General features: G+C 44.8%; 1 protein-coding gene across 1 annotated transcript in view; it reads right to left on the reverse strand.

The window, feature by feature from the left end:
* Nucleotides 1–21,459: 21,459 nt before the first annotated feature.
* Nucleotides 21,460–22,270, reverse strand: part of LOC116516136 (rab proteins geranylgeranyltransferase component A 1-like) — a 49,412-nt gene continuing 48,601 nt past the window's right edge. Inside the window, 1 exon segment of the mRNA XM_032228540.1 lies at nt 21,460–21,532. Within this exon segment, the coding sequence (XP_032084431.1) occupies nt 21,460–21,532 (73 nt within the window).

Below are 22,270 nucleotides of genomic sequence, written 5' to 3' on the forward strand. Positions count from 1 at the left end.
ATTGCAATTATACTAATAAATTAATAACAGTAATAAAGTGACAGTTATAATTGCATAATATACATGTTGTCAACTACCTTTTGGTGACATGGCTTGAATTTTTATTTTGGAGGCATCTTGCATTAATTCACTCCAGGCAGCACAAAGATTTTCCTCTTTGTCAATCTTGGGGATGTTCAGAATAGAATGGGCCCCTACAAAGCAATTTCTACCATTTAGTTAGTTGTAGTAGTTTATTAGTCTTGTATGCTGCCCACTCCCGGAGGACTCTGGGCGGCTTACAATAAAAAGGGGAAAGGGAATAAATAAGACAAACAACAATTTAAAATACAACAACATTCATAGTTACCGTGGGGCTGGATACTTCAACAGCCCCCGGCCTGCTGGGGCAGCCAGGACTTAGTGGCTTTACGGAAGGTCGGGAGGGTCGTAAGGGTCTGGATCTCCACGGGGAGCTCGTTCCAGAGGGCCAGAGCTGCAACAGAGAAGGCTCTCCCCCGGGGGAGGTCGCCAGCCGACATTGGCTGGCAGATGGAATCCAGAGAAGGCCTAGTCTGTGCGATCGAATAGGTCTTTGGGAGGTAATTGGCAGGAGGCGGTCTCTCAGGTACCCAGGTCCGATGCCATGAAGGGCTTTATAAATAACGACTAGCACCTTGAAACGTGTCCGGAGACCAATAGGCAGCCAGTGCAGCTCGGGGAGGATAGGTGTAACGTGGGTGTACTAGGTGCACCCACAATCGCTCGCGCTGCTGCGTTCTGGACTAACTGAAGTCTTCGAACACTCTTCAAGGGCAGCCCCATGTAGAGCGTGTTACAGTAATCCAGTCTTGAGGTCCAGTCTTGAATGAAGGATAACTCAATAAGTAAGGAATCCAATCCAGCCAGTAGCAGCCCTTAGCAGGCGTGGGGCAATTTCAGAAGCGTGGTTTTAGTAGTTGATGGAAGACCAGAAGGTCTTAGGACAGAAGGCTAGATTGGGAAGAGGGGGGGAAGAGTAGCAGCACTTAGGGTGGAGTTAAAAGAAGGAATCAGCCTAGTAACCCTATGTAGCCACAAGTGAACTATCATATTTTTTGGGAATATAAGACGTTTTTCCCTCAAAAAAGAGGGTGAAAATCTGGGTGCATCTTATACACTGAATTTAGCATTTTTGGCCTCCTGAAACCCCGCGCCCTTTGCAAAAATGGCCATGCATATCCTTTAGGTGGCTTCCAGAGTGTTCCTGGGGGCTGGGGAGGGCAAAACTGAGCAAAAAATGGGCCTTTTTTGCTCGTTTTTAACACACACCCCCAGCTCCCAGGAGCACTCTATAAGCCTCCTAAAGGCTATGCATGCCCTTTTTTTGAAAGAAAAAATGGGCCCGTTTTTGGGAGGTCTGCAGAGTGCAAAAACTTTTTTAAAAATTTGCCTCTTCAAAGTCCGGTGCAATTTTTACTCTAAAAAATACGGTAAGTCCAACTTTCCTTGAATTCCGTTGACCCTTATTTAACTCTTAGCAGGTGCTAACTCTTAATTGAGAAGATTCCTATGCATTGGCTGGTTAGAAATGAATCAATTTAATTGCACCTTCACTGTAGACCTGGTCTTTCTGATGTAAGTTGAAGAACGACACATGGACTAATATATCTTTGAAGACATCAGGAGCTAAACTTTGGTGAAGAAACATTGATCTTTGCTATCTGATGTTAATATTTTCCATACTTCCCAACCCTGTTACCTGTATGGAGGTTTGATTCACCATCCCACCTGTTCTCCTTGCTTTGTACCTGTCAGTCAAGGAATAACATGTGTCAGAGTTTGCAGCAGCAATCACATCCAGAAAGCACACACAGGTAGCTGATTCATTAACTTCTCTCTCTATATAATATAGCACATGAAGCAAATATATAATACCAAAAGCAGTTTTCCCAACGTGGTAGTAAATACAAGCAAAACACAGGCAGAGGAAAGAACAGTTTCAGTTTCAGATCAGAGCAGCAGACTAGTTTAGAGCTCAGCACAGACTCAGAGCTGCAGAGCTCAGCCACGCCCAGGCTCCAAACTGTTTCAGCTCCCATTGGCTGACCTTGTTACTAAGCCCTATTTCAGTTCATGAATATACTGTATCTGCACTGATAACATGTTATGAGTCATTCCTTTCCATTACCACTTTGTCCCTGGGATGTTGAAAGGTTTGTCCTTCTGCAAGCTGGCCTCAAATGACCCATCTCAAAGGGCGCACTCAAAACTTTTCTTTTAAAAGATGGAGTGACGAGGTTTTAATCATATTTGATTTAGTATGCTGGTGATTGACATCATGCACTATTTCTGGAGCCCAAATGTGGGTTACAAAGAAATCAAAACTATGCTTTAATTTTTGGTCCAGGGGTCACCTTCTGGGGTAGGTTGAAGAGATAACACTTGGTTGGCCTTGTGGAAACCTTCCATAGCATTGAATTCAGCAAAGAAAGGGACCTTGATTGGATGTCTTCTTCTATCAGATTGAGGTCAGGAAGTTCTGGCAGTTGTGATAGTCCAGTCGCAGTCCCTGCACTGGAAGTCACGAAGAAGTCCTGGATAAATCAGGACAGTTCTCTCTGCAGCAACTGTTCTTCTCTCTAGTTCCACCTAGGAGAAAATTCAGCATCCAAGCCTTGTAAAATAGGAGCCTTCTGTTCTAATTCTGGAATTAAGTTTGCAAAGATACATGTACCTCCACGGTGCCTGCCAACTGCTTGAAGAAGATAACCCATTACATGGGGAATTGGCAGAGGTTTTTAAAATTATTTTTAGCTTCTGCTTACTCAGAGAGAAAATATAAATGATTTTTTAGTCAACAAGAGCATCTCTTTTTGCCTAACCTTGAAGGTCCATGGCAAAGATCCAGTGTGTTTCATAGAGTTGGGCGTTGGTTCATCTCGGTTCTAGCGGGATGGAAGCAAGTCCATGGAGATAGGTAAGTTTGGTCTAAGCAGAATTTAAAAATAGAAAAACAGACAAGCATAGACAAAAGGCACATTGCAAGGATGTAACAAGTTAGAATTTCAGTACACTTCTAGTAATTAGTAGTAGTAGTAACTTTCCATGGCACGACAAAACCGCGCTCGACTAAAGTGCGCCCGATTAAACCGCGTCGCTGACGTCATCAACAGGGCGACAACAGTGAGCGCGGAGAAAGAAGGGCGCTTTAAATAGCGCTTTGAAAGCAAGCCGATTCAAGTTAAGGTAAGGGTTAGGGTTAGGGTTAGGGTTAGGGTTAGGGTTAGGGTTAGGGTTAGGTTAAGGGTTAGGTTTAGGTTTAGGGTTAGGTTAAGGGTTAGGGTTAGGTTTAGGGTTAGGTTAAGGGTTAGGATTAGGTTTAGCGTTAGGTTAAGGATTAGGTTTAGGGTTAGGTTTAGGGTTAGGTTAAGGGTTAGGTTTAGGGTTAGGTTTAGGGTTAGGTTAAGGGTTAGGATTAGGTTTAGCGTTAGGTTAAGGGTTAGGTTTAGGCTTAGGGGTTAATTTTAGGTTTAGCGTTTACAGCGTGCTTTTTTCTCCACGCTGTTGTCGCGCTGTGATGACGTCAGCTACGCGGTTTCGTCGAGCGCCCTTTAGTCGAATGCGGTTTTGTGGTGGAACCGTAACTTTCTGGGTTCCAAATATGAAGGACTTTGGATGATTAAAAAAAAAGACCACTGGTCCTAAACTATGGTTTGCTTGTATCTTTGGAAGCTTAAATCATGGTCTGCATTTGCAGTTGTGGTTTGTGCAATTTTCCATTAAGCCTGGCTAGTGAAACACATTCTGATGATGATGTATGAAGATGGAAGGTTTTTGGGGTGTGCAGTGTGACTTCAACCATTAGCTAATAGTGTAGTTAATTATAGCTAATTCGATAAAATGTGATGATACCACTGTGCCTTAAAGTGTTGGGGGAATAAAATAGAATAGAAGAATGCATAGTGCAAAATAGAATAGAGAATAGAATAGAAAAATGCATAATGTAGAACAGAATAGAATAGAAGAATGCATAGTGCAGAATAGAATAGAATAACAGATTTGGAAGGGACCTTAGAGGTCTTTTAGTCCAACGTCCTGCTTAGGCAGGATACCCTACATTACTTCAGACAAATGGTTGTCCAGTCTCTTCTTAAAAATGTCTAGTGTTGGAGTATTCACAACTTCTGGAGGCAAGTTGTTCCACTGATTAATTGTTCTCACTGTCAGGAAATTTCTCCTTAGTTCTAAGTTGCTTCTCTCCTTGATTAGTTTCCACCTATTGCTTCTTGTCCTGCCCTCAAGTGCTTTGGAAAATAGCTTTACTCCGTTTTTTGGGGCAGCCCCTGAGATATTGGAACATTGTTATCATGTCACCCCTAGTCCTTTTTATCATTAAACTTGTTAGTTGTGAAGTCATGTCCGACATACTGCGACCCAATGGACAACATTCCTCCCGGCCTTCCAGTCCTCTACCATGTAAGCTCACGCCTTGTGCTTCGGTGATTCCATCCACCCACCCAATTCCAGCAACCATTCTTTATATATTTTAGCCTCTAGTCCCCTAATCATCTTTGTTGCTCTTCTCTGCACTCTTTCTAGAGCAGTGATGGGCAACCTTTTTGGCGTGGTGTGTCAAAAATCGGCAAAAAATCGAGCATAACTCGCGTTGTGTGTCACTTCGACAAAAACATAATTTTGCGCAATTTATAGTTTAAACTACAAAAATGTATAATTGCAATATATAATTGTATTTAATAAACCAAAAACAAATTATTTAACATACCTGCTTAGTAACTTCTTTGTTCATCAGTTGATTTCGTATGTTGCCCTTGATATTATTGAACTTGTTTGGGGTGCCGTGAACCAGGGCTGTGGAGTCGGCTGCTTCCAGCTCTACGTCCTCATCAACATGCCGCTCCAGCCCGCCCCTGCTATGAATATTCCTAGTGACGCGAGGGCGTAACCGACAGTCCCAGGAGTAGACTCTCTGTGCCGGCCTGACTGGAGAGAGGCGCGCACTGTTCCCGCACTCCTCTCCTGCAGGTCCTCCCTCGCCGCGCTGATGATGTGTGTGCGCACGGCACGCACGCCTTACCAGCAGCCCCTGCGCTCAGAAAGGGGCGGCGGCGATACAGTAAGTGAGTGTGGGCGGGGGAGATCACACGTCCCGCCCCCCCCGTTCCTCCAGCACAGATTCTTTCATCCTCGGCGGCCGTGCAGGAGCCGAGGATGAATCGCATGAAATCCTGTGCGTGTCACCCCAAATGGCTACGCGTTTCAGCACTGACACGCGTGTCATAGGTTCGCCATCACTGTTCTAGAGTCTCCACATCTTTTCTACATCGTGGCGACCCAAACTGGCCTTACCAAGGCATTATAAAGTGGTATTAACCCTTCACGTGATCTTGATTCTATTCCTCTGTTTTTGCAGCCTAGAACTATGTTGGCTTTTTTGGCAGCTGCTGCACACGGCTGGCTCATATTTAAATGTTTGTCCACTAGGACTCCAAGATCCCTCTCACAGTTACTACTATTGAGCCAGGTGCCACCTATACCGTACCTGTGCATTTTGTTTTTCTTGCCTAAAGGTAGAGCCTTCCTTTTTTCACCATTGAGTTTCATTTTATTAGATAGTGCGCAATGTTCAAGTCTTGTCAACATCTTCTGTATCTTAAGCCTGTCTTCTGGAATGTTGGCTATTCCTGCCAGCTTGGTGTCATCTGCAAATTTGATGAGTTCCCCATTTATCCCCTCATCCAATTCAGAGCCTGTAAAAATGTTCTTACCCTAGATAGCTCCTACCCTATCTGCTCCTTCGTTTCAGAAGCGGACCATACTATAACAAAAATGCTGAAGATACATACATACATACATACGACACTTTCATAGATCTAATGAAACTCTCTTTATGCCATCTTCACCCCACCCCACCAAGCCTAAATGTTTAAGATTCAAATCAAGAAGCCTTATTATGGAGAAATAATCCTCTTCATTCCTTATTCTTTTGTAAACTGATCAGAAACTTAACGACTGGTGCTAATTAAAAAGCTACAATTAGGAGAGTTCTCATAAAAGATGGCGAAGAGTTGGGGTTGAGAATCTTCATATGAGAAACTGAGTGGTTCTTACATCAGCATCCAAGACTTGTGGAGAACTCACCAAGTTAAGAGATGAACCCAACCTGATTATTCTTAGCAGGAGTGATTTATCTGAGAAATGATAAATAAATACCCTTATAAGTGTTGGCTATTCCTGCTAGCTTGGTGTCATCTGGAAGGTGGAGATCAAGTCGGTGGTTGGACTCCTAAACCCTGGAATCTACAGGGCTCCATTGTTGTAAACATTGTAGTAACTTTTCAAGTTACATAAAAGAGTTGGATTTCAAGAAGAGCCACGAAACTTTTTTCAAAATTTTCTCATCCTTTCCACTGTGACTGTTAGACCAACTTTTCTTCCTGGTGGCATCTGTACTCTTCTCTCTTCTTTCATGGCTTCCATTATGCTCGATCTCAAGAGAGTGCTTAGCAAAGGTCACCATCTGTGTCCGTCGTAGGGAGGAGGAGGAGGAGGAGAAAAGGTGGGGCATTCCCTATCATGAGCGGAGGATTTTCTGATATTGAGGAAAAACGCAGAAATGGCAGCATCCAGGGGGGGATGAATGAATAACAGAAACCCCTTCAATCTATTTGAAAACCGTTTGCAAATGGGGGGTCTTAAGTGCCACCCAGATATTCCCCTTGGTGTGTTTTAGTTTGGAAAGGGAGACCTTTGTACCTCTCGGAGAGTTGAGAAATATTATTCAGGGACAATTGGCTGATGCAAAATCTTTGTTCTACCTCTTGAAGAAGATGGGGAAGACTGACAGAAAGAGCCCAAAGTCTTTTTGTTGTTTTAACGTCATAAATCTGATTCACTTGAAACATGTTTTCTTCTTTTGCAGCACGGTAAGAAGCCAATTTTTTTCCCTTTGTCTCTCTCCGAAAAAAAGCCGGAAGTGCTTTAACTGGTTTTCTTGAAGAAATAATGCATGATAACTGCAGCATTCCAACATTCTCTTTGTGCACCCTCTATAGATAGTCCTAAACCAGGGGTCAGCAATCTGCGGAGCCGCATGTGGCTCTTTCATCCCTCTGCTGTGGCTCCCTCTCCCCAGTTGGCTCCACAATTGATAGGGCTTTCGGTTACAATAGGCAGAGGAAAAAGGACACCACTAGGAGGAAACTCTATGGTGGGGGAACCGGATTTCTGGTCAAATCCAGAATTGAACGGTGGGGGGAGGGGCTTCTGGTTAGGACCTTTGTGGCTCTTTGAGTGTTTAAGGTTGCCGACCCCTGCTCTAAACTATTTGTTTTGTGACTGTTCAAAGTTACAACAACACTGAAAAAAGTGACTTACGTTTAAACTGCTACTCACATTTAAACTTGTTACAACATTCCCATGTTCACGTGATCAAAATTCGGACGCTTTCAACAGGTGCATGTATTTATGACGGTTGCAATGTCCCGGTGGGGTGTGTGTGTGTTACATGATCCCCTTTTGCAACCCTCTGACAAGCATAGCCAATGGGGAAGCCAGATTCACTTAACAACCGGGTTACTAACTTAACAACTGCAATGACTCACTTAGCAACTCAGTCAAGAAAGGCCATAAAGTGGGACAAAAATTCACTTAACCAACATTTCACTTTGCAACGCATATTTGGGGCTCAATTGTGGTCGTAACTCAAGGATGACCTGTAGGCACAAAATTAAACATAATGCGCAGATAGATAGGCCTTCCCATCTGGCTTCTGACAAGCAAAGTCAATTAAGATTCTCTTAAGGACCAGGTGACTCGCTTAACAACTTCAGTGATTCGATTTAACAATTGTGGCCCCAAAAGGTAGCAAAATGGGGTGTGATTCACTTAACAACTGCCCTGCGTAGCACGAGAAATGTTGGACTCCGTTGTGGCCATGTGAAGGACTACCTGTATGTGTGTAAGCATCCTAATGATCATTAGAGCCGAGGTGGCGCAGTGGTTAGGGTGCAGTACTGCAGGCCACTTCAGCTGACTGTGATCTGCAGTTCAGCGGTTCAAATCTCACCGGCTCAAGGTCGACTCAGCCTTCCATCCTTCCGAGGTGGGTGAAATGAGGACCCAGACTGTGGGGGCAAGTTGCTGACTCAATTTGCTAAAAAATCTGTAAACCGCTTAGAGAGGGCTGAAAGCCCTATGAAGCGGTATATAAGTCTAATAAATAAATAAATAATAAACAAACAAACAAACAAACAAACAAACAAACAAATCCTGCTTGGAAGATGGATAAACTGAATAAAAGGCTTGGATATTGCTAGTTACTTTGCTCCATGTGAGCAGGACTCTATAGGCCACCTCCATTCCGTGTGGAAGGTTACCAGTTCAATTCCTACCATTCCCAGTTTAAAGTAGCAGACATTGGGTGACATTGTCTGCCTTAGAGGAGATGCCAGATGAAGCAAACATCTTGTGGATGACCTTGGATGGTGTCAGGGGGAAGGGAAGATGCTCCATAAATAGTCCAAGTTGGAATGAAGATATTAGGGCAGTGTTGAGAGGGATATTTGAGCGGTATGAGCTGAGATGGCGCAGTGGTTAAGAATGCAGTACTGCAGGCTACTTCTGCTGATCACCGGATGCCAGCAGTTTGGCAGTTCAAATCTCACCAGGCTCAAGGTTGACTCAACCTTCCATCCTTCCGAGGTGGGTAAAATGAGGACCCAGATTGTCGGGGGCCATATGCTGACTCTGTAAATTGCTTAGAGAGAGCTATAAAAGCACTATGAAGCGGTATGTAAGTCTAAGTGCTATTGCTATTGTCCTTCCTTCCTTCCTTCCTTCCTTCCCTCCCTCCCTCCCTCCCTCCCTCCCTCCCTCCCTCCTTCCTTCCTTCCTTCCTTCCTTCCTTCTGTTAGAATGCAGTATTGCAGGCTAATTCAGTTCACTGCCAGGAGTTCAATCCTGACTGGCTCAAGATTGACTCAGCCTTCCATCCCTCTGAGGTCGGTAAAATGGGGACCCAGTTTGTTGGGGGCAATATGCTTACTCTGTAAACCGCTTAGAGGGGGCTGTAAAAGCACTGTAAGGGGTATAGAAGTCTGAGTGCCGTTGCTATTGCCCTTCCTTCCTTCCTTCCTTCCTTCCTTCCTCCCTCCCTCCCTCCCTCCCTCCCTCCCTCCCTCCCTCTTTCCCTCCCAGTGGTTAGAGTGTAGTATTGCAGCCTAATTCTGTCCACTGCCAGCGTTTCGATCTTGACTGGTTCAAGGTTCACTCATCCTTCTATCCTTCCAAGGTGGGTAAAATGAGGACCCAGATTGTCGGGGGCAATAGGCTGACTCTGTAAATCGCTTAGAGAGGGCTATAAAAGCACTACGAAGCAGTATATAAGTCTTAAGTGCTATTGCTATTTGGCAAGTTTGTTTGGGGAAAACTTGGGATCCTCCCGCCCTTAAAGCTTTCTTTTGCGTTTCTAATTGTCTCCCTTTCTGGAGTTTGCTTGGGTTACAAGATGAGAACTTTATATTTTTGGCCTGCTTTTATCAAATTGCCCACTTTTAATTTCTGAACCGTAATTAGATGTAGCATTTCCCCACCGTTCCTTTGCCCCACCTCTTCTCCCTGCTTTTTTCAGGCGAGCAATTAGAAGGGGTTGGGTGAATAAGGTTACTATTGCTCCCTCTCTATTACTCTGATGGATGGAGCTATTAGATAAAGGCAAACTAATTCCTCATTACCTGCCTGCCTCATTTCTGCTCTTTGCCCTGGAGAAGATCAGCAGAAAAGATCAGTCTGTTATTGAGAAACTGCTGGGCAAATGTTGAGCATATGCCCCCCCAAAAGGACAATCAACAATCAATCAACCAAAGAAAGGACAATTGCCCATCATGAGAATCGGAGTTTGGGGTGTGATGGAACAAGCCAACTAAGAATGGCTGTTTCCTGGAGGTAGACCTGGTCTTATGAACCTTGACTCAAGGATGTCAGTGAGCTTCTTTGTCCTTTGAGCTTCTTGTATTTGGTCCACATGGTTAGTGGCTGTCAGATTTTAGCTCTCTTCTATAGACCCCTATCTCTCAACCATGGCAATTTGAAGATGGATGTTTATGGAGATTCTCAATCATCCAGGTCATGGTTGTCCCAAAAGTGCTTTTCTTCAAAAGACAACAGAACTTTCTTGGTTTTTTCCCCCTTTGAGAACGTTTTGCTTCTTATCCAAAACACTTCTTTGAGTTTCTATATTCCAGCACCATTCGAAAGAGGTTCATCCCAAAGTGTATGGTTAAACGTCTGTGGAATTTCTCAATCATCCAGGTCATAGTTGTGCCGAAAGTGCTTTTTTCCAAAAAGCAACTGAACTTTCTTGGTTTTTTTTTCCCCTTTGAAAACGTTTAGGTTCTCATCCACAAAAAGCTTCTTCAGCTCAGGACGTCTTCAGTTTTGAACTGGAGAAGCTTTTTGGGTGATATCAGAGTTCGTTGCAAAAATCAAATCCAGAAAGCACACACAAGATAACCGATTCAGCAGGACTCATTAACTTCGTTGTATACATAACAACACATGAGTACAATAGAGGGACGTGGTGGCTCAGTGGCTAAGATGCTTTGCTTGTCGATCAGAAAGGTCAGCAGTTCAATGATTCGAATCCCTAGCGCTGTGTAACAGAGCGAGCTCCCATTGTTTGTCCCAGCTTCTGCCAACCTAGCAGTTCGAAAGCATGTAAAAATGCAAGTAGAAAAAATAGGAACCACCTTTGGTGGGAAGGTAACCGTTCTGTGCACCTTCAGTGTTTAGTCATGTCGGCCACATGACCACGGAGACGTCTTCGGACAGTGCTGGCTCTTCGGCTTTGAAACAGAGATGAGCACCGCCCTGTAGAGTCGGAATGACTAGCACATATGTATAAGGGGAACCTTTACCTTAAATGTACAATACCAAGAGTGGTTCTTCAGTTTTAGATCAAAGCAGCAGATTCAGACTAGTTTCATTTCCAGCACAAAGCTTAATCCAAACAAAGAGAACCTCCTCTATACAGGGCAGTTAAACTAAGCCTAAGCCAAGCCCAGGCCCCTAGCTGTCTCCAGCAAATACTGTTTCAGTTTCTAAACAGCCCTCATTGGCTGATTTAGTTGCTATGCCTATTTATTGGCTGTCCTTGTTATCATGTCTCTGCCAGCCATGAATATTCTGACAGGTGAGAAGCAAAATCTTTTCAAAGAAAAAAAAACCCATGAAAGTCCGGTTGCCTTTTGGAAAAAAAACACCTTTGGGACTTTAATATGGATGGACTTTTAAGATGAGAAGACTTGTTGATTGGGGAATTCTGAGAGTTAAGTCCACCCATCTTAAAACTGCCGAGATTGAGAAACATGGTTCTAGAAATTTGTCTTAGAAGAGAGAATGAATATTATCTTCCAGTGTGCATCTTTGCTGATGTACAGTGATGGTGTTCTCTCTTGGGCATTTATTTATTTATTATACTTGTGCCCTGCAAAATAAGTGATGTTGCCCGGGGGAATGGCAGCATTTTAAGATCATTAACAACATCCATAGTAACAGCATCATAAGAATGATGGAAACCATAAAAAAGCCGTTAATCAATAGCGCTGGAAAGATAAAATATATAATCCATTTTTTCCAGAGTGGAATGAGCACTTACACTAACTTTTAAATTACAGAAATTCCAAGGAGAACAAGAGTCTTCTTGCCTACCATTATGAAGTCTACGATGAGCACCAAGTGCTTCTTTGGGGAGGATGTTTCCTAAACAGAGTCTCCTAACTAAATATATCATATACGTCGTATTTTTCGGAGTATAAGACGCTTCGAAGTATAAGACGCACCTAGCTTTTGGGGAGGAAAACAAGAGAAAAAAAAATCTGCCTCTGCCTCCCAGCAATTTGCCTCCTTGCACCAAACAGCAAACAGTAGAGAAGATATACATTGTTTGTGGTATTATATTTCAGACTATAATTGTACAGATGCTGTTAAAATTGATGTGGCTTTCTGGAAGTATACATTATTCTCTGCTATTTAAAAGAAAATACAATAGCACTGGGCCTCTTCAGATCAAGCATTTATTTTAAAAAGCTCCTTCATTTTGTTAAGCTGTCTAAAACAATAATAAAGCAGTCCTTAAAAAATAAGTCTAATAATTTGAACATTCTATAGGCATTTATAGTTATTGACTTGCCTCCTTGCAGCAAACAGACTGTTTCAGTTTAGCCTGATTAGAAGAAGAAAAAAATCTGCCTCTGCCTTTGCCTCCTGGCAGCAAACAGCAAGTTTCACTTTCAGTTTCAGTTTAGGCTCCGGGCTCCCGATCATCAGCTGTTTCAGGTTGCAGGGATTGCCATAGCCTATTGCTGCCTCCACAAGCCCCATTTTCATTTGCTGCAAGGAGGTAAATTGCTGGGAGGCAGAGGCCAAAGGGTGGTGGCCAATGGGTGGGTAGGGCGTGAGAGGGGCTACATTTGGTGTACGAGACGCACCCAAATTTTCACCCTCTTTTAGGGGAGGAAAAGGTGCATCTTATACTCCGAAAAATATGGTAATACTTTATTGTCAGTGCACAACATACGTACAATGAGATTGGTTGAGCTCCCTCAGTGCACACACACACCCAGCACAATACAACTCACAGTGAAGACAAAAACTCCCTAACTCAATAAATCATATTAATGAACACCCAGTCCCATTACACCAGTGTGAACATGTTACACGTTGTATCGGCCCTTCAAGTCCACGGTACCACATAGTTATGATGTTATTTCTCCTTCAGGAGTCTGGCAGCCCACAAATAAAAACTGCTCTTCAGCCTGTTTGTACGGCTGGCTATGTTTCTATATCTCCTTTCCGATGGTCGGAGGGTAAAGAAGTGCTGTCCAGGGTGTGAGTCGTCCCTAAGGATTTTCCTAAACAAATTGTCCTCTGAAACCATCTGACTACAGTTGTGAGGTGCTTGTGAAATGCCTGGAGAGGTCCATAATCTCATACTTAGGTGTGAGTCTCCTGAACAATTGATATATCCATGACACGTCCCTTGCCAGAATTGCGTCACTTGGACACCAAGCTTTGCTCACACAACATTTCACCCTAGTTATGAAGGTCTGTTTTGAACAAGCAGTAAGAAATGCGACCCTCCACACATCCAATGGAAGGGAGCTGCAGTTCACCAAAGCCATAGGCCTTTTAAGAACATTTAGCGATAGCACTTAGACTTATATAGTGCTTCACAGTGCTTTTACAGCCCTCTCTAAGCAGTTTACAGAGTCAGCATCTTGCCCCCAACAATCTGGGCCCTCATTTTACCCACCTCGGAAGGATGGAAGGATGAGTCAACCTTGTGCTGGTCAAGTTCGAACTGTTGGCAATGGGCAGAATTAGCCTGTAACACTGCATTCTAACCACTGGGAGGGAAGGAATGAATAACTGACGGATGAAAGGAAGGAAAGAAGGAAGGAAAGGGAGGGAGGAAAAGGAGGGCGGGCAGTAGCTACAGCACTTAGACTTATATACCGCTCTGATCCCCTTTCACGACCTTTGACAAGCAAAGTCAATGGGGAAACCAGATTCACTTAATAACTGTCTTGATAATTCAACAACCGCAGTGATTCCGTCAACTGTTGTGGCCTGCCAGCGGCCAGTGGAGCTAGTGGCAGATTCAGACAGTGAGGAGGTTGGGGAGGAACCAGAGATCAGTGGGGCAGAATAACAGCTGGAGCCTTTTCCTGATGTGCACATGCGCAGAGCCGCCAGGAGAAGGGGACAGTAAAGGAACAAGAGCCCTTTTGAGAGTAAAGGCACAGGTGGACGGTGAATGGCCCCTCCCATAGGGAATAAAGAGGAGCGAAAGGGGAGTGGAGTTTGCAGGAGACAATTGGTTCAATTCAATAGGGTGAAGATCTCTTCCTGACTTCTTGCCAAGTAACTGCTGCTACAGCGTGTTGTTTGGAAGATACCGTCCTGGCAACTCTCCAAGCCCGATAAAGGTCTTTAGTTATGAAATCTCATAAAAGACTGTTGGCCGGGACTTTGCTAGAGAGGAATTCACTTTAACCTAAATAAAAGAGGAGTCTGCTTCATGCTCTTGGGAAGCCTAGGTCAGAACATCAACAACTGTGGCAAAGGAAGTCGTAGAATGGGGCGAAACTCCCTGAATCAGTTTCTCACTTGGCAACCTAAGTTTTGGGCTCGCTTGCGGTCGTAAGCTGAGGACGACTTGCATTTGAGAAAAAGTCTCGAAGCTAAGCGGTGAGATTTTCCCCCCTTGCAGGGGGAGAAACGAATGAATTAGTTCCTGCTGAATAAGATCTTTAGGATCACCAAGGCAGTGACTTCTCTGTTGAGGGCCAGTGGGGGTTGGAAGAGTGAAATAATTACTTAACAGTAGGTAAACAATGTGGGAGATGTGAAGTATGCTTCTCCCCGTCCTCCTTCTCCCCTCCCCTTTATTTTCCATTCCCGATTCTCCTTTTTCCTTTGTTTGAGAGAGCTTCTCTTAGCGATGGCTCCACTGGGATAAGCAGCAGAGAAATTTGATTAAATGGATGCCCGGAGGTCATGACCCTGTCTAAACATGCTCCAGCTCTCAGCATTAATCAAGGAACACTAAAAAAGAAAAAAAGAAAAAAAAAAGAAATTGACCTTGGTGCACGTGAACATTTGGTGAAGATTGTGTAAAGTTGCACAGGGGAAGAAACGCGCCTGGGAGGGACAACGGTGGGTTGGATTAAACGTGCCTCCAGTGTCCCAAGGATCAAGACCACATCGCCATTAATACCAGCGTACCCAAAGTGCCTTGTGACTGTCATTAATCATCGGCAGTATCAACATTTACATAGCACTTTAGGGCATTGGATGGTCTTGTTGCAATCCGCACATTTGGGGGGGTGGCAGGCCAGAGGACAGATGGAAACTCAAAAGGTGCCCAGAAATCCAGATTTTAATAAGGGGGGAAGTGGGTAGCTGGCAGCTGGACCCCTTGGTGGCAGATGGCAAGGGTCAGGTGCACACACCTGGATAGGGATCCATTGAGAGTCCCGTGCTGAGGAGGCATTAAAAGTTTAATATTAGCCCTGGAGGCGGCTGAGCGCTGTAAGAATAAGAGACCTATTTAATAAGCTTAAATCTCCAACCTACTGCAGGCCTGTTGGGAGTCATATCTGTTGAATGTAACAGTTGGGCTTGCTTCAGAGTAAATGAGGATTGCACTCTGAGTGCCTTTATCTGTTAATGGAAACATTTGCTCTGTATTTCACCCCGTCCTCATTTAGGCATGCATTATGCTAAGTCTCATTGGATTGAATAAAATGTGCTGTGTGCGGCTCATATAGCCTTTCGTTGCAACCACAGACGTGTCCAAATGATGGGCATGAGATCAGTAGTGAGTTACGGATCCTGTCGCAGCTGGTGCGCTGCGCACAGGGATGGGCATCCTCATTGGGGCACACACGCCACCGTCCTGCGACACCCAGCTGCTCAGCGGAGGCTGCGCAGGCGCCGCACGCTGTGCGTGCAGGCGCAATTCACCCGTTTATATAAAAAACTGGTAAAGAACGCCGGCGGGCGGGTGGGCCAAACAAGTCACCGTTCCAGTACGGTGGCCATTGCTCCCAGCTACCACCAGTACGCCTGTACCGGGCTGTACTACCTGGAACCCACCACTACATGCGATCATATCATCACATGTAGGGTCGTTTTTTGCCCTCCGGAGCCTACAGGGAAGCCTCCTGAAGGCTCCTGAAGGCTCTGGAGGGCTAAAACTGGCGCTAAGAGCAAACCAGAAGCCCATTCCCGAACTTCCAGTTTGCTTGTAGGGCTGGTTTTTCGCACTCTGGAGGCTTAGGGAAGCTCTTGAAGCCTCTGCGGGGGGGGGGGGGGGAGCACGGGAGACTGTTTTCGCCCTCCTCGGGCTTCTATAATGCCTCTGGAGACTGGGGAGGGCGAAAAAAGCATGCCAAAAACTTGGGGGAGCACTGGTCATGTACGCATGTGTTCTGGGGACGTGCGCATAGCATTATGTGTGTGGCACGCCCATGCACGACCCCCCCTGCCCCCCTCCCGCTTTTGGTACGCAAGCCAAAAAAAGGTTCTCCATCATGGCCTATATGGAGCAGGTAGAACAAGGAATAATCCTGTTGAGCATCTGAGAACTCCACTCCTTTTTAGAGGTCGACCACCCAAACTAGCCACTTCAAAGGGAAATGAAACCTTGGGAGTCCAAAAATAGTTGTTTACTTCTGATGTAAGTAGCTCAAAATGACGCTGCCTCTCGAGCCATTAAGTGGGAAAAATGTCAACGGCTAAGGATCGGCATTACGTATTTTTAAGGGGGAAGGACTGTAATGAACAGATTGATGGTTTAAAAGGATCAACAATGGAAGTTTTCTGCTTTATTTTCTCTAATAGGGTGTGGTTAAGTGTGTGTATAGTATTTCAATTGTATTGTATTACATGATTTATACTATGATATATGTGAACATGTGCACATTATATCATATTACATTACACAATTGAGCTTGGATTGTTAAGAGTTCTGTTACATGGGTAATAAAATTTGGGGCTGTTTCGTTTACTCCCCATCTCGGTCTTCTCGTCCATTCATTGCTAAACCTCAAACAATAATCCCATAAGTGCTTTGTTAGAAATAAGTTAGAATATGAAAGACCCGCTTTCCTGATATGTCAGAATAACAGGTTGGAAGAGACCTTAGAGGTCTTCTAGTCCAATCCCCTGTTCAGGCCGGAAACCCTATACAATTTCAGACCAACCTCTTCTTAAAGACTTCCAGTGTTGAAGAATCCACAACTTCTAGAGGCAAGTTGTTCCATTGATTCATTGTTCTACCTGTCAGGAAATTTATCCTTATTTCTAGGTTGCGTCTCTCCTTGATTAGGCTCCATCCATTGCTCCTTGTCCTACCCTCAGGTGCTTTAGAGAATAGCTTGACTCCCTCTTCTTTGTGGAAGCCTCTGAGATATTGGAACACTGCTATCATGTCTCTCCTAGTCCTTCTTTTAGTTAAACTAGACGTACCCAGTTCCAGCAATCGTTCTTTGTATGTTTTAGCCTCCAGTCCCCTAATCATTTTTGTTGGTCTTCTCTGCACTCTTTCTAGAGTCTCCACATCTGTTCCACTTGTTTATTGTCCTGATTGTCAGGGAATTTCCCCTTAGTTCTAGATTGCTTCTCTCTTAGGTTTCCCTCCATTGCTTGTTGATCTAGTCTCTGGTGCTTTGGAAAATAAGCTGACCCCCTTCTTCTTTGTGGCAGCCCCTCAAATATTGGAAAACCATAGTTGGAAGGAAGGAAGGAAGGAAGGAAGGAAGGAAGGAAGGAAGGAAGGACAGACAGAGGACAACGCTGCTAGCATGTCACTCTGCTTCTTTTCATTAAATTAAGTCCTTCTTTTCATTAAATGAGTCATCCCCCAATCTTTCAGTCGCTCTGCATATGTTTTAACCTTCAGCCCTCTGGAGGAAGACTGACTCCAGTTCTGTAGAACTCTGGATTTGGGAGACACCCGAATGGTCACCTTCTGAAGTGTGCTAGAAAACCCATGAAAACAATTCATGTCCACACATGTCCCGTTTTGTTTTCAAAGCTCCTGAGATGGAGAACCTTCAACTGATCTTGGTAGACCATTCTACCAAGAAATAGTTCTTTAAAAGTTGTTCATGCTGTCTTGGATAGAATGTAGAATAGCAATAGCAATAGCAGTTAGACTTATATACCGCTTTCATAGGGCTTTCAGCCCACTCTAAGCAGTTTACAGAGTCAGCATATCACCCCCACAGTCTGGGTCCTCATTTCACTCACCTTGGAAGGATGGAAGGCTGAGTCAACCTTGAGCCAGTGAGATTTGAACTGCCGAACTGCAGCTTAGCAGTCAGCTGAAGTGGCTGCAGTACTGCACTCTAACCACTGCGCCACCTCGGCTCTCAATAGAAAAACCTTCCCCCCCATTTCCAAATATAGATACTGGTCCTGCGTGCAGAGTTTTATGAATTCGCCATGCAGAACTGAGCAGTCTCGTAACACAAGGGTCACCAACCTTTCGGACCTCTGGGACCACACATATTCATAATTTTAAATCCCGCACACCACTAATATGATCTGCCGATTGACCAGCTGGGTGGGCATGGCTAGGTGGTCATGTGACTGGGTGGGCGTGGCCAGCTCAATATCACTCACATCGAGGGGCGCCTCGCCGGCCTCTACTCGCCCCTCCCCTGCCAGCCACTCCTCGCCTGCTCGTCCAGGCTCCTTAGGACCCCATCAGGAAGCAGTTGCTGGAGCTAAGCAGCCACTACGAGAAAGAGTTGGCAAAACAGCTCAGTTCAAATTGGATCTGACTGAGAAGGCGGCTCAGCAGAAACACCTCACTGAGGACGACGAGGATAGGCTTTCCAAGCAGAGGGAAGACCTGTGGTAGTGTAAGGCCAGGTACCGACACCTGGAGGCTCACTGGGCTGAGATGGTCAGCCAGTTCCAGGCCATGATGCAGTCCAGGGGTGGGTTTCAGGTGGTTCGCGGCGGTCCCCGCGAACCGGTTGGTCGGCGAACCCGGAAGTAAGTAACTTCCGAGAACGCTGAAGGGTCCACCCGCCCGTCTGCGTTTCTTACCCAGTTTTGACAAGTTCTGTGCTTCCACGCATGCGCAGGACGCATACAGCGCCTGTGCGATCCTCCAGGAGCAGCTGGAGCATCGCACAGACGCTAGTACGCATGCGTGCACTGCGCGCGTGCACGATGACGCTGCCGGCCCCGTTCCAACCGAACCGGTTGGAACGGGGCGAGAAACCCACCCCTGATGCAGTCCCAATGGAACGAGGCTCTCCGGCTCTTCGCCACCAGCAGCGCTTCCCTCCAGCCTTCACCCAAAGCCCCACACCAAGAGGCTGAAGCAGACCCCGTCAGAATTTCTGCCCCCCTTCGACCTGCACAAAAAGACCCAGAAGGGGAGAGACTCTCTGCAGCAACACAAACATTCAATGCACGCTTTGCGTCCAGGGGTCGTACTTTGAGGACCCCTGATTTAGTGCAATAAAAATGCAAATAATTTTTCTGCAGACACCGAAATTTTCTCATGGACCAGCAATTGTTGACCGCTGTCCCAGCACACCTGTAAAATCCCACAGGACTTCAGGGACTTTTTCCTGTTTCTCTTAACTAGGTTTGACTGTGTCGCAATCCAGGGTGGAAAGGGTTAATTTATTCCTTGCAGCGTCAGTGAAACAATGCTACAGTAAACATTTTAATTAAGTTTTCTTGGAGAACACAAAAGGTTCATGAGACGTGGGTCACATTGACAGTGCTAAACAGCTCGGCACAATTTATGAGCTCAGCTTGTTTACTCAGGAATGTAAAAATTTCCCTTTCTAAATGGGGCAGCCTTATCTTTATTTTTCCAGGCCCCTTTTGAGTTTACAGTTGTCTTATAAGCAACCTTTCCGAAGCTTATTTTGGGATCCCTAAGTAAATGACATGGCAGAATTAATGCTCAGCGCCAACAGCCTTAACATTTTATATATTTGGTGATTGAGAATTAAGGCTGAGGCAGTCAGGGCACGGGGAAAGGAAGGAAGAGAGAGAGAGAAAGAGAGAGAGAGAAAGAGAATCCAAATGGTTGTACTTTATTTATCCAGAATTTATGTGATAACAGAAGGCAAATTGAGTTTCTGGAAAGAAACCTTGTTTACAAACCTTGTTTTTTCTTCTCCTTTTTTTAAACTGGAGCCAAGCTACAAGGATGTGTGCATTTCAAAACTTAGAAGATCAAAGAACGCATTTCTCCTTTTTAAGAATTGTCAGGACCAACGTCCAAGTGCATCTTGTTTAAAAAACTCCAACCCTTACAAAGACAGGCTCTGCTTGCTACTCTGAAAGTAGTACACTTTTCTGAATTACTTCCCCTTCTCAAAACTTGGAGTGGGCCGGCAGCCAGACTTCTCCTGGGCCGCAGGAAGCATGGCCTTCCCTGTCCAGTGCGAAGAAATGGATCCAGTTGGAATGGCATTGTCCTCCTTGGTGTCCACAGGAAATGTTAATTTCCACACCTTGGTACAAAATTCGTCCGTCTTTGTCTTCCGCAGACAAAACTTTTCCAAGAAGGCTTCATGGGATCGTAATTGGGAAACAGCTTTAACCTTGAAGTTTAAGGGGGAGAGAATATATATATATATATATATATATATATATATATATAGTATATATATATATATATATTGTTGCTTCCTTAGAGAAATGGATGTCTTCAGAATGCGGAACAGCTGACAGGAGGCCAAAAAAAACAATTTTGGGGGATGGGGTGGGGAGTTGGGGTGGGGAGAAACAGATAAAATCATCTGATAAATTCGCCAAGGAATGTTTGGAGTCGAACAGAATGTTCCCTTGGCATGCTAAAAATATAGGAGGAATGTTCATACCGTATCTTCAATATTTGTCTCCAATAAAATCACACACTCTCTCTCTTCTTCCTCTTCTCTCCTTTCCTTCTTTCCTTCCCTCTGTCCCTCACTCCCTTTTCTCCTTCCTTCCCTCCTTCCTTCGTTCCTTCCTCCTCCTTCTGAGATCCTTGTTTAAATTAAGATCCTTTCGTCCGTCCTCCCTCCCTTTCTTCCTTCCCCCCTTCTGAGTTCCTTGTTTAAATTAGGATCCTTCCTTCCTTCCTTCCTTCCATCCATCCATCCATCCATCCATCCATCCATCCATGCATCCCTGTCTTTCTGTCTCCTTTCCTTCCTCCATCCCCCCCCACATTTCTGAGATCCTTGTTTAATTAAGATCCTTCCATCTTCCCTCCCTTTCTTCCTTTCCCCCTTCTGAGTTCCTTGTTTAAATTAGGATCCTTCCTTCCTTCCTTCCTTCCTTCCATCCTTCCATCCATCCATCCATCCATCCATCCCCGTCTTTCTGTCTTCCTTCCCTCCTCCACCCCCATCTTCCCTCCCCCCCCTCTTCTGAGATCCTTGTTTAATTAAGATCCTTCCTTCCCTCCCTCCCACTCTCCCTCCACATCAGTAAACAGTTGCATTCAATAGGGTATACCCCTGGAAGGGCTAGGAAAGCTAAGTTGATCGAGGCATTAGCTAACCCATTACCTTGATCACATCAAGGAGGCTGACATCGGCCCCTTTGTGATGGAAGTGCCATCTCTTGACACAACGTGCATTACACATCACAGCTTAATTCTCGGGCACCTAAGTGAAGAGCTAATTTTGGTGCACCTGCAAAAAAATCAGCGTGCCTGGGGTTTGACAGGTCTCTTTAATGGAACATTAAACATTGTCCTTAGCCACTGAGCCACCGCGTCCCACTAAGTGGATTGGGAAGTCCTAAATTGAATAAAGGAGGCAACGGTAGAAACGTTGTTTCCAAGAGAAAAATTATGGATTTGCCTTATCTTTATTTAGTGGTCCTTAAGGTGCAAGACTCTACACATGTTTATCTCGGAGCAAGGAGCAGCTTAACAGCTTGTGGTCACTTGATGCATCGGTGGACATCAGAGAAATAGGTTACAATGATTGATAAGGTGGAACTAGGATCTGGTTGGCTAGGAAAAGAGAAGATTAATCAGCCAGCACTTAACAGCGAAGTATTCATCAGATCAAAAAATTGTCTTGATTCCTGGAAGGCATCAGTACATTTGCATGTTCACAACAGGAAGCATGCCCTCTGCTCTGTGGAATTGGGTGGCTTCTGTCCCTTTGTGGTATTATCCAAACCAGGCTTTTGAATGGAGTGTGAATATTGGGGTTTAATTCTCTCCCAGGAGAAGAATGGCCCTGTGCCAGATCTCCTTTCTCCCTCTTTCCTTATCTTTCTTCATTCCTTCAAAACTTGACACTTTCTTTTTTCTGGCTTCCCATCTTCCTTCCTTCCTTCCTTCCTTCCTTCCTTCCTTCCTTCCTTCCTTCCTTCCTTCTGTCTTCTTTCTGTCTTCCTTCCTATCTTCCTTCCTTTCTCCTTCCTTCTTTCCTGTCTTTCTGTCTTCCTTCCTTCCTTCCTTCCTTCCTTCCTTCCTTCCTTCCTTCCTTCCTTCCTTCTGTCTTCTTTCTGTCTTCTTTCTGTCTTCCTTCCTTTCTGTCTTCCTTCCTTCCTTCTTTCCTTCCTTCTTTCCTTCCTTCTTTCCTTCCTTCCTTCCTTCCTTCCTTCCTTCCTATCTTCTGTCTTCCTTCCTTCCTTCCTTCCTTCTTCTCCCCTCCTTCTCCCCCTCTTCTTCAATTGGCTCCATGGAATTCATTCAATTGATCTGCTATTCACCCACCCACTTTCTTTCTTTCTTTCTTTT

Source organism: Thamnophis elegans, chromosome 12 (genome assembly GCF_009769535.1).
Source record: "Thamnophis elegans isolate rThaEle1 chromosome 12, rThaEle1.pri, whole genome shotgun sequence".
Lineage (NCBI taxonomy): Eukaryota > Metazoa > Chordata > Lepidosauria > Squamata > Colubridae > Thamnophis > Thamnophis elegans.